Raw genomic sequence first — 11,995 nt, forward strand, 5'->3', positions numbered from 1 at the left:
TGATGATGTTCACCTCATAGTCCACTTTTTCTATTCAAACAGTGTTTGAGGCGATGTTTTTGATATTGTCAAAAATGCTTTACATTCTTGTTTCCGGCAATTTTTTTAGATGTAGTCTTTTGCTGAGAAAAGAGAACATTGCCGCACAAAACATAGTATCAATGGAAATATGTCAATAAAATTACAGTATTCTGACAATCTTGTAGGTCCAAAAATACAATCAAATATTTTAACTACTTTCAGACTTTTTCATCAATTTTGGGTGTGACAAAAGTCTGTTATGCTTGGTGTGTATTAACTAAATAAGGTTGAGTATATGGCCACCAAACTCTTGCAACATAGGCCTGAGGTGGCACCATTGCACAAGTATAGGGGTAAACCGGTCCAAGCATAGAGGGTACAAGTTGCACTTGTCACAGCTTTGCTGCAACTGTCAGGTGCCTGCGGCACCTTAGGCAGAACTTTGAGGAGGCTCTCAGGGTCTTTCAGATGGGGTTTTTATGTTGTGAGAAATAGGTCTCAGAGACTGTAAAACCTCTATCCCCTATACCGAGTTAACGGAGGGATAAAAGCTTAAATCAAACAAGTAGCGTTTTTCAAGTAGCGATTGAGAATTAATCAACAACTGAGGAAAGTATGTACATGATGGTCTACTATATATATGTTTCTGAAAGTCAGCCATGAGGCGCTGACTGAGCTAACATGCAGTAGCCATGAGGCGCTGACTGATGTTCTTTGTAATAATTCTAGACTCGTGTCACGTGGTGGTCACGTGATCTGATATAACTATGTATTATGTTATCCGCGCTAAAGCAGCAGCTTAACATATCTTATCTGTCATGTGATCAGATGTAAAAGAAAAAGAAAAAGAAACTTAGCGCTTAGACTAGCGCTTCTGGTTCAAGTCGTGACATTACCCCCTCCTTAGGACTTTCGTCCCGAAAGTAGGGGTCCATCTTTCCGTTTTCCCAATTGAACAGTTGTTTTCGGACTCTAGTCGTTGTGAAGTTTTCGAAGGGTTGGAAATGTAATTGAAATCGGATCCGTCGGGGTGCACTAGGGTTGTTATCGTGGAATGTTTTTACTTTATCGGGTGAGTTGTTTAGATGTTGTTCGGGTTCCCACGTGCGTTCCTCTTTTGGATAGTTCTTCCAGTGTACTAAGTATTCCAATTTCCCCTTTTTTAGACGTGAGTCTAGAACTTCTTCGACTTCGTATTCTTCTTGTCCGTCCACTATTATCGGCGGTATTGGTTTAGGTTTCTGTTGGGAAGGGAATTGTGGTTCTTTGTACGGTGTAAGCTTTATCTCGTTGAAAACTGGATGAATAGGTCGCCATGTCGGTGGTAGCGCTAATTTATATGCCGATTCGCCTATTTTTTCCAGTATTTCAAACGGACCGTGTCTCTTGTCGTCCAGTTTCTTCGCTGGTCGATCTGTTGAGATATTGGTCGCTTCTACGTACACCTTATCTCCTACTCTATATTCTACTGCTTCTCTTTTCTTCTTATCGTACTGCTTCTTCATCTGTTCAGCTGCCTTTTGCAGCGACTTTTCTGCTCTCTTCCTTGTTTCTGTCATTCTCTTTACGAAATCTTCTGCATTTTCGTTCTTTACCCCCACTTTCACTACTTCCTGTGTTCTCGGATGATGTCCATGATTCAGGTAGAACGGGCTATATCCCGTCGCAGAATGTTGTTTGTTATTGTAAGAGAATTCTGCTAGGGTAAGCCATTCTGCCCAATCATCTTGTTTGTGGTTTACGAAGATTCTGAGATACTGTTCTATCTCTTGATTGATCCTCTCTGTCTGTCCATCCGTTTGTGGATGCCAAGCCGTTGATGGGTTCGCTTTTATCTGAAGGAGTGTATGTAGATCTTTCATGAATTTCGAAACGAATTGCGGTCCCCGATCTGAGATGATCTTTTTGGGTATGCCATGGTTCCTGAATACATGATCTCTAAATAGTCGTGCCACTCCTTCTGATGTGATCTCCATCTGCGTGGGAATTACCTTGATCATTTTTGTGAACCGATCTACTATTACCATTATCATGTTATATCCATTTGATTCTGGTAATGGTCCGATCAGATCTACCGATATGATCTGCCACGGTTTATCCGGGATCTCATTTGGATGAAGCGGTGCTGCTTTCTTTTTGTGGTCTGTTTTGGTTCTTTGGCAGACTTCGCATCCATCTACGTATCTCGTGATATCTCTGTCCATATAGGGCCACCAGTATTGTCGAGTAATTAGCTCCTTTGTCTTATATCTTCCTGGATGGCCTGCAATAACAGAGTCGTGGTTTCGTCGGATAATTTCTTCCCTTAACGCGGCATCCTTCGGTACATAGATCCTGCCTTTGAATACTATGCAACCGTCTTCGTCTAGCCAACCATCCTCTCTCCTCTCTATCTTTCCTTTCATCTTTTTTATCAGCTCATCTACATTTCCCTTTCTTTTTGTAATCCACTTTGAAATCTCCAATTCTTTCTCTTGACTGTCTGCGATCTCTTGTCTTTGTTCCGGAGAGAGAGTCATTCTTACAAATAGTTTCTCATCCAGTAGTATGACGTCTTCGTTGTCGTTTTCTCCTTTGTTATGATCTGATCGCCTTGAGAGAAGATCTGCTTTTATATGCTTCCTTCCTGGCATATGATGTATCGTGAAATGATACTGGCTCAACTCTGTCATCCACCGCGCCTGTCTCCTGTTCAACTTCTTGGGTTCTTTGAAATACAGCAGATTTTGATGATCTGTCCATATTTCAAATTCCTCTTCTGCGTCTATTAAGTAATGTCTCCATTCGTTAAGTGCCGTCATGATGGCAAGAAGTTCTTTGTCATAGATCTCGTAATTGCGTTCTGTGGGGTTTAACGCTTTGGAGAGATATGCAATTGGCTTCCAGTCATCTTTTTGTCTTTGTGATAAGACAGCACCCATAGCGAAGTCACTACTATCTGCTTCTACTTTGTATTGGCCATGTGGTACTGGGAGAGCTAACACCGGGGCTGAAGCTACACGTTGTTTTAATGTGTTAAATGCTTCTTGTTGTTCATTTCCCCAAATGAAGTCCTCTTTTCCCGTTAACTTGGTCAATGGTTTGGCTACTTCCCCGAAGCCCTCTATGAACCTTTGATAGAAATTTACAAATCCCAAGAATGCTTGTATGTCTTTCTTATTTTTGCATTCTGGCCATTTGCTAATTCCTTCTACTTTCACCGGATCCATGCAAATTTCGTTTTCTGAGATGATCAGTCCCAGGTATTCTACTTTTGTCTGTTCGAAATCGCATTTTTCTGGTTTAAGATAGAGATGATTTTTTCTCAGGATTTCTAACACACGTCGCGTCGTTGCTCGGTGCGTTTCTATATCCTTTGTGAATATCATGATATCATCTAGATATATGATTACTAATCCTTCATCTATCAACTCTCTAAAAAGCGTGTTCATCATCATTTGGAACGTGGCGGGGGAGTTTGTCAGTCCGAAGAACATGACTAGTGGTTCAAATAATCCCCGATTTGTCCTAAACGCCGCTTTATGCTCATCTCCTTCTCTCATTCGGATGTTATTATATCCCCATCTTACATCCAACTTTGTGAAGTATTTGGCCCCACTCAATTTGTCTACTAGTTCCCCGATCAACGGAAGTGGATATCTATTTTTGATGGTGATATCGTTTAGCTTCCTATAATCTTGAACTGGTCTCAACTTCCCGTCTTTCTTTTTAATGAAGAAGAATGGTGATGCGAACGGGGACTTCGATGGTCTTATCTGTCCCGATTCCAGATTCTCTTTTAGGAACGCATCTAGTTCTTCTTGCTCTCCTCTTGCCAATGGATAGATCTTGCAATCTAGGGAGTGATCTCCCGGTATTAGTTCGATTGCGTGATCCCATTGTCTTCTTTCAGGTAATGTGTCAAACTCCTTTTTGTCAAATACGTCTTTGTATTGATGAAGGTGTTTTGGCACTATCTTTTCGAATCCTCCTTCTTTTTGATCTTTGCCTGCGGCTTCTGCTAGCTTCTGTGCCATTGTGCCTTGGGCTCTAATATGGTAATATTGATCGTCGATCGTGGCATCTTCGAAATTATGGAGATTCACCTGTATCATCCTCTCATCTTCTCGTAGCTCCTCAAAGAATATTTCCGGATCCTCCTCTGGATCAGAGATTCGGATTCTCGGTCTACATTCTTCAGGACACCTTTCAAAGGTCAACTTCGATTCTTTCCAGTCTATTTTAGGATTATGTTTGTTCAACCACTCATGCCCTAGAAACATTTTTCCGTTACCCAGATTGGTTACGGCAAGATGTATCTTCTCGACGTGTCCGTCGATTTCCATGAGCAGTATTACAAATTCATTGATGGCTCCGTTTTTATTAAGAGTTCCATCTGCATTATAGACTGGAATAGGTCTCGGTATCTTCCTTGTCTCATATCTTTTGTCTTTCACAAATTGGGAGTCGATGCAACTCCACGTGCATCCACTGTCCAATAGTGCTTCGACTATTTCTGATTGGAGAGTATCTAATGTAGTAAGCTTACATTTTACGTTCATTTGATTGCCTTGGGTGCCCCTAATGTACTTTTTTGGGGAGGCAATTTCTATGATCGCTTGTATAGCTTCTACCTTTGGTAACCGGTTGATTTCTTTTATCGTTTCCCGGGTTACTTCTCTCGCTCTCTTTTTATGTGTCCAGGCACTTAGAATCCCAATGGATCTTTCTTCCTTTTGGTCTCTTAGCCTATCTACTACCCACTCTGGGGTCCAAACTTCTGTTCTAGGTTTTTTTAAAGGGGTTCCTGACCTTTCTTCTACAGTCTCTGCTGCGTTTTCCTCCGTAGAGTTCGCCGCATCGGGTGTAGGAATCTTAGGTTCTATCGTAAATGCTGCGCTTTTTAGTGATTTGCCCGCCGTCGTAACTGCGGATGTCTTATCACTCTGCGCCGCTTTTACTCTAGCTGCATCTTTTTCGTTTCGGATTTCTTTCTTTGTCTGAGTGGAAATAATTTTATTGTTATCCGCGCTAAAGCTGCAGCTTAACAATTCTGAGTCACATGTATCTACTGTCAAAGGAAGAAACCGATTCAAAACGTCTTTAGGCTCAGTCGGTCGATGCGGTACCACTGGCCTCTTTAAAAACCCTCAAGGAGTTTTTCCCTTTCCTCTTTCGTCATCTTTTCTAAGAACTCTCGGACATTAAATTGTGGCTTCCTTTTTTGTGCGTCTTTGCACTCAAAGCTTCTATGTCCCTTTTCTCCGCATCGGTAGCATCGTCCCTCAGTGCGGAACTTTGCTTTGTCCACCTCCATTCTTTCTCTGCTACCGGTATAGGTATACCCGGTTCCGTCCTTTTTCTTCTCTCCTTCTTTCTTTTGTTCCGAATAGGGTTTCTTCCCGATATCGGAACCTTTCTTCTCTTTTTCTCTCTCTCTCCAAATATAGTCTATTCTGATGAGTTCCTTTTTCCACTCTTGGTAATCTCTGGGAATGTGCCCGCCGTAGATCACCCTGTCTACTAGCGGCTTGTTCATGTTCCTTCTGAGTAGAGATATTAGGAACTCTTTGTTTATTCTATTTGTATATCCCGCCCATCTTTTCTTCTCCTCAAACCTTTCAAAGAAGGCTTGGGCGGTTTCATTGCCCTGTCTCAGGGTGTTACGATAACACAATTTCCGGACATCTCCTTTCCTTTTTATTCTCCGCTTTAACCTTATACTTTAAGTACCACGCGGCATTTCCCTTTCTCGCGCCGCGTTGCCTTTCTTTTACTTAACTCTCTCACGCAGTGGAGCTGGCCATACGGGCTAGACCCTATGACATCATCAGCCACTGCCTTCATCAACTGTATAGTACACATGTACAAACAAACCTGTAGTAGTATATATACCCCAATAGATCCAGGAGACTCCTCAGCGAGTCCTCCTGTTGTATACCAACTAACTCACTGCAGCCCAAGGGGTACCCACTCCCCATCTTTCACTACCTTTACAGTGTGTTCCTGTGTGCGCCAGAGTAACTAACTCTTGGTTGTTACACAGGGTCAATATTTCGTTCTTGGCAGTTTCTTTTTCAAAGCTGTCCTTGAACCTTTCTTCCATTTTGTCCGCGAAGTACGGCCAACTTCCGTATGTGTTCGTAATATCGAGCCCCAGCTGTTGGGCATCGACTCGGTTCTCTAGCCAATCGGTCCGGAAGGCCGCGGCTTCTCCTTCTTTCATAAAAGATAGCACAAAGCTTATCTTTTTTCGGTCATCTTTGAAATATACGGCATCGTCTTCGAAATGTAGTAATAAGGACTCTCTAAAGGCCCTATACTTTTTCTTATCTCCGGAGAAGTTCTCGGGTTTCTCCAATGCCGTTCTACTTCTTTCCACCTTTTCTGGAGGTGGTGGTATCTGCCTCTTTAATTTTCTTTGCAAGACGCTCACTTCTTCGAGCGCCTCGTCTAGCTGTGATTGGTAATGCATTTGTGTTTGTCTTATTGCTTTTTCTACTTCTTGTTTTACGTATGCTTCCAATCGCGCTTCTTTCGGGGGGGGAGTGTCTATTCTGGGTAATGAATCCATCATTTCCCTGGTAAATGCGCTGTCCGTGCTGTTGGATGGCTCGGGCAGATCGCGATATTCTAGGTTTGACATCGAATGTGAGTTGGGGAGGAGGGGGAGTTTCGGATTTAATCAAAGGGGATGGAATTCTGATGGGTTCTATTTCTGGTAGGGGGAATTGCCCTTTGAATACGTAATCTTGAGAGTAAATGTGTTGCTCTCCGATCCAAATGTAAAAATCTCTACTAAGCATAGAAAGGAGTTCACCAGTGATAAGCTGGATCGATACACCGCTTTCTAGGATCCTAATAGTCTATCTGTTCTCTTTGAGTCAAAGTGGTCCTCTTCAGCCCACTACTGACTGTGTATGTATGGTAACTATTTTGTATTTTACGAATTTTATGTAAAAAGTATAGTGATAAATTGGGGTCCGAACGGTTGTCCCAATGTGACCAGCTTATTAAGCTTTCAGTCCTTCTCCCGACTGGTGGACGCAAATGCGCGGCCTGGTCAGAGGAAATCGAAAATGAAACTATGTAAAACCGAGAAAATCCCAATGGTTCCACACCAAAGAGATTATAGTGATATAAAATGTATTTACAGGGGGATGGTTACGAACGAGTCTTGGGATGAGGAGGGGGAGACGTTGGCAGGGAAAAATGATAAAATGGTGTTGGGGCGAGTGGGTAGGTGATGAAGTGGGAGGGTAGTGGTAGTTTGGTTTGAGCATTTAAGTAGGTTTAGGATGAGGATGATGATGATGACGGTGACGATGATGGTGGTTAGGATTGTTGCTGTTATATTCATAAACGGTACTTGTGGCAGTTGTTGATTGTGTAAAACCCTTATCCCCTATACCGAGTTAACGGAGGGATGAAGGCTCAAATCAAACAAGTAGCGTTACAAATAGCGATTGAGAATTAATCAACAACTGAGGAAAGTATGTACATGTTGGTCTACTATATATATGTTTCTGAAAGTCAGCCATGAGGCGCTGACTGATGTTCTTTGTAATGGTTCTAGACTTTGGTCACGTGATGGCCACGTGATCTGATATAACTACGTATTATGTTATCCGCGCTAAAGCAGCAGCTTAACATATCTTATCTGTCATGTGATCAGATATCAAAGAAAATGAAAAAAGGAAACTAGCGCTCAGACTAGCGCTTCTGGTTCAAGTCGTGACATCATCCCTTTATGGTAAACTTCTGTGCTATCATAACCTCACTGTGAGCCTCTCCCTCACTACATCAAAGAAGAGTCTCCCAAATAAGGATATATACTGTCCCTTTATGGTAAGTTTCCGCACTACCACCCAAAACATATCTGCTTTTGGATATGCTGATATAACCCCTATTTTAAAACAAATCTATTTACTGCCCTACTTGATATTTCTCAGGCTAATTTATGTAAAGTATGTGGAGCCAACATACTAACTACTATTCTTAGTGAATATAGGATCAATTCACATTGGGAATAGATTGTAAAATCCAATGTTATGTTTTTTTGACATATAAACATATGTTTGTTTTCCAATTTCTAGGGGAGAATTAGCTCATGGAGGCTTGCTGTAGTGATGGAAATTGCTCCCAAGCATAAACAGGCTTGACTGGACACCATGATTGGCAGGATATATCTGAGAGATCTCACAGTATGTTTGCAATTATGCATAAATTGACATCTGACCTAGAATTAGACATACAGATGCTCTGGGAGCCTTTGAAAGATATGCAGGCCTTCCCAGACAACACATAAGTGTGTCTGAACCACTATAACACCATAATTATGGGTAGGTATACCCTTATCATGTATCCTGAAACATATGAGGATATCACTGCAAAAATAACATAAAAAGTGAAACAATGCATGATATATAACACAACAGGAGCTTCTTGCATGATGGAAATATGCAGGAGACTTATAAATTTGATTCTATAATGCTTGTGGAGCATCTGGATCAGTACAGTAGCCTTGGGTATGGAAAATGTTATTAGAAGCTATGTTTGATCTACAACTTGTATATTATCTACTATTAACATACATATAGTGTTCCTATAGCTGACATACAGCAATCTACACTTTATGAGCATTATAGAATAAATCAAATTTATAAATCTCCTGCATATTTCCATCATGCAAGAAGCTCCTGTTGTGTTATATATCATGCATTGTTTCACTTTTTATGTTATTTTTGCAGTGATATCCTCATATGTTTCAGGATACATGATAAGGGTATACCTACCCATAATTATGGTGTTATAGTGGTTCAGACACACTTATGTGTTGTCTGGGAAGGCCTGCATATCTTTCAAAGGCTCCCAGAGCATCTGTATGTCTAATTCTAGGTCAGATGTCAATTTATGCATAATTGCAAACATACTGTGAGATCTCTCAGATATATCCTGCCAATCATGGTGTCCAGTCAAGCCTGTTTATGCTTGGGAGCAATTTCCATCACTACAGCAAGCCTCCATGAGCTAATTCTCCCCTAGAAATTGGAAAACAAACATATGTTTATATGTCAAAAAAACATAACATTGGATTTTACAATCTATTCCCAATGTGAATTGATCCTATATTCACTAAGAATAGTAGTTAGTATGTTGGCTCCACATACTTTACATAAATTAGCCTGAGAAATATCAAGTAGGGCAGTAAATAGATTTGTTTTAAAATAGGGGTTATATCAGCATATCCAAAAGCAGATATGTTTTGGGTGGTAGTGCGGAAACTTACCATAAAGGGACAGTATATATCCTTATTTGGGAGACTCTTCTTTGATGTAGTGAGGGAGAGGCTCACAGTGAGGTTATGATAGCACAGAAGTTTACCATAAAGGGATGATTTATATCCATATTTGGGACATTCTTCTGGAACATTCCTTTGATGTATTGATGGGGAGGCTCCCACAGAGGCTCTCAAAGAGCATACAAATAGTGCAAAAGAGGCTTTCAGGGAGTGCACAAGGAGTGTCAATATTTTAGAAATTATAGATTAAACCTCTGAAGAGGCTCTTGGCAGTGATTTTGGCTATATGCCAAGTATAGTAATCCAATTGCTACTGGGGACTACAGAGGCTGGAGGGATGGTGGGCCTCTGAGACCTATTTCTCACGACATAAAAACCCCATCTGAAAGACCCCGAGAGCTTCCTCAAAGTTCTGCCTAAGGTGATCTGGCCAAGGTCCGAAGGCTTCAAATTTATTAGATGGTAAGAGTTATTCACGAAATAGTCGACACCGTATCAAAACTTGTGCCAAGATAGCATGTGCAAAAAAGATCAATATGCTGCAGTCGCAAGGCAAAAGTACATCATAGCGATGGGAGGATTCGATGAATACCAGTTGATGAGGCTGACATATATACGGGCGACTTATGAGGACTCCACAGAACTTCTCATTCACGCAAGAAAATCCCAGCAGCTCCCATCCCAGTTCCAATGCACATCGAGGTCAGCAGAACCTGTTGAGTGATCTCATTAACGTCATTCTTATATATGGAACAGCAGCCACTTACTTCGCCTTTCCTCCGATGAAGTTCGTTCAAACCTGTCACAATCTGCCGGACTCCAGTACAGCGTAATCATACAAAATAACATTAGAACAGCGCTTCCAAGTTCAAAATAGATGAACTTATCTAGAGGATGTCCAAAGGCAATAGCTCCGCCATTCACATTCACCTTTTCGGGGTTTATTCCTAGCTCTCGTATGCAATAAAGACACTGCGAAGCGAAAGCTTCGTTGATCTATACATCTCGATAGCGTTATTATGAGCCCAAAATACCACAAGTGATACTATGACAAACCTCGAATAGATCTACATCTTCCTGACTGAGACCACAATGCTTCAAGACTAATGGTATAGCAAATATAGGACCGATACCCATAACGCGGGGTGGAACGCCTGCAACAGCAGTGCTAACGTGTCTTCCCAGAATGTTTAGACCGAGTTCCTCTGCTTTTTCCCTCGTCATCATCATGACAGCTGCTGCACCATCAGTTATCTGGCTGGCGTTTCCTCCGGTCGTACGCGACTTTCCCCACTGAGGGAATGCCGACCTGATTTTCAACAAATTCTCTTGGGTGGTACCATATCTGATGCCGTCGTCCTTCTGGATCACAACTTTCTTGCGTGTACCGCTCGTTGGGTCATTCTGGTAGGCAGGAAAAGGTACGATTTCCTTAGCAAAGTAGCCAGATTTCTCAGCATGTTCAGCCCGTTGATATGATTTGGCCGAGAACTCGTCCATATCTTCGCGGGAGATGTTGTAATCTTCGGCAACGTTCTCACTGGTCCATCCCATGGGTTTCGTACAATCTTTAGCAGCTATGTTGGCGCCGACATCCTCAGCTTGTTGAGGACCTCCCTTGTCAGGACTGTGTGCAGAGGTTCATAGATGTTATATGCATACAGTCGAATATTGACCCACTTCTGGCTCATAGATTCCACCCCGACAGCTAGTCCTATTTCAATTTGCCCTGAACGAATTTGATTGGCAATTGTGGTTGCTGCCATAAGTCCACTTGAACAGAAGCGGTTGATGGCTTGTATCGGAACGGTCTCTGGGAATCCTGCTGCCAGCGCTGCTCCTCGGGCATGGTAAACTGGATCCGGTGTCAACACGGTCCCCACACAGATGTCACCGACCAAGGCAGGTTCAAATTGAGAGTGCGAGATAGTTTGCTAGGGTATGTTTGTTCGTGGTGTGTGAGATAGACCGACATGGCACGTACCTTGAACATCTCCAACATGAGTTCATCGGTGCTATTAAAGAGCAGGATAGTCGACAACTCGATGAAACATGATAGTTAGCAGTACGACGCACGTCATGTCTTTGAGCCCGCCTTTCTTAGCCTTCGTGAGAGGTGAGCGGATAGCCATTGTGATGACCACGTCATCTGGCCGTTTCTGTTTCAGCGCAGCTATTCCTTTGGGTGCTCCATACAAATGTGAGGAGAGTTGTTTGATTCGTTCCAAGGCCATAGAGCGTAAGATAATGTCACAAAAGAATGACCGTTGGACTGAAGGCTACAAGCCTGAGACGCCCAAACCTGATGACATGGTGTGACCGGATATCTGGACCTCTGAAGACCCGAAACGGGATTCATTAGCCTGAACTAATCTTCCTGCACCCATGGGCCCTCTAGCACAACAAGTAGTCATGTGGTTGATGCAAATTCTTTGCCATGGCACATCTCAGACAGGATTGTACGTATTCCTGTATGTCTTTGACCATGCCAGGCCACATGTAATTTCTGGAGATCAACTCTATGGTTCGTTGCCACCCAGGGTGCCCAGCCACTGGAGTGTCGTCTATTGCCTTGATCCTTGCTGACTCAGGCAAATATATTTTATCTTTGTAATGGAAGAGCCCATCTTCCCATAAATAATGTAAATTGCCATCAAGGCGTGCCTTCTCTTCTGAGGAGAGGTCTTTCCTGAA

At 42.3% G+C, this 11,995-nt stretch overlaps 3 protein-coding genes across 3 annotated transcripts; all 3 read right to left on the reverse strand.

Annotated features, from left to right (window-relative positions):
- Window positions 1-5,003: 5,003 nt before the first annotated feature.
- On the reverse strand, window positions 5,004-5,352 carry SERLADRAFT_394374 (uncharacterized protein; the record flags this gene model as incomplete). Its single annotated transcript, XM_007320393.1, has 1 exon — window positions 5,004-5,352. The coding sequence occupies one exon, from the start codon at window positions 5,315-5,317 to the stop codon at window positions 5,141-5,143; it is 177 nt and encodes a 58-aa protein (XP_007320455.1).
- Window positions 5,353-5,430: 78 nt separating this feature from the next.
- SERLADRAFT_394377 (uncharacterized protein) lies at window positions 5,431-6,233 on the reverse strand (the record flags this gene model as incomplete). The annotated part of the gene is made up of 2 exons (XM_007320394.1): window positions 5,431-5,659; window positions 6,047-6,233. A coding segment is annotated over one exon (178 nt), but the record flags the coding sequence as incomplete, so codon positions are not given.
- Window positions 6,234-9,740: 3,507 nt separating this feature from the next.
- On the reverse strand, window positions 9,741-11,599 carry SERLADRAFT_472084 (uncharacterized protein; the record flags this gene model as incomplete). The annotated part of the gene is made up of 7 exons (XM_007320395.1): window positions 9,741-10,014; window positions 10,069-10,130; window positions 10,189-10,297; window positions 10,358-10,928; window positions 10,982-11,235; window positions 11,286-11,316; window positions 11,378-11,599. The coding sequence occupies 7 exons, from the start codon at window positions 11,533-11,535 to the stop codon at window positions 9,949-9,951; spliced, it is 1,251 nt and encodes a 416-aa protein (XP_007320457.1).
- Between the last annotated feature and the right edge of the window lie 396 nt (window positions 11,600-11,995).

This window comes from Serpula lacrymans, assembly GCF_000218685.1.
Source record: "Serpula lacrymans var. lacrymans S7.9 unplaced genomic scaffold SERLAscaffold_9, whole genome shotgun sequence".
Classification (NCBI taxonomy): Eukaryota; Fungi; Basidiomycota; class Agaricomycetes; order Boletales; family Serpulaceae; genus Serpula; species Serpula lacrymans.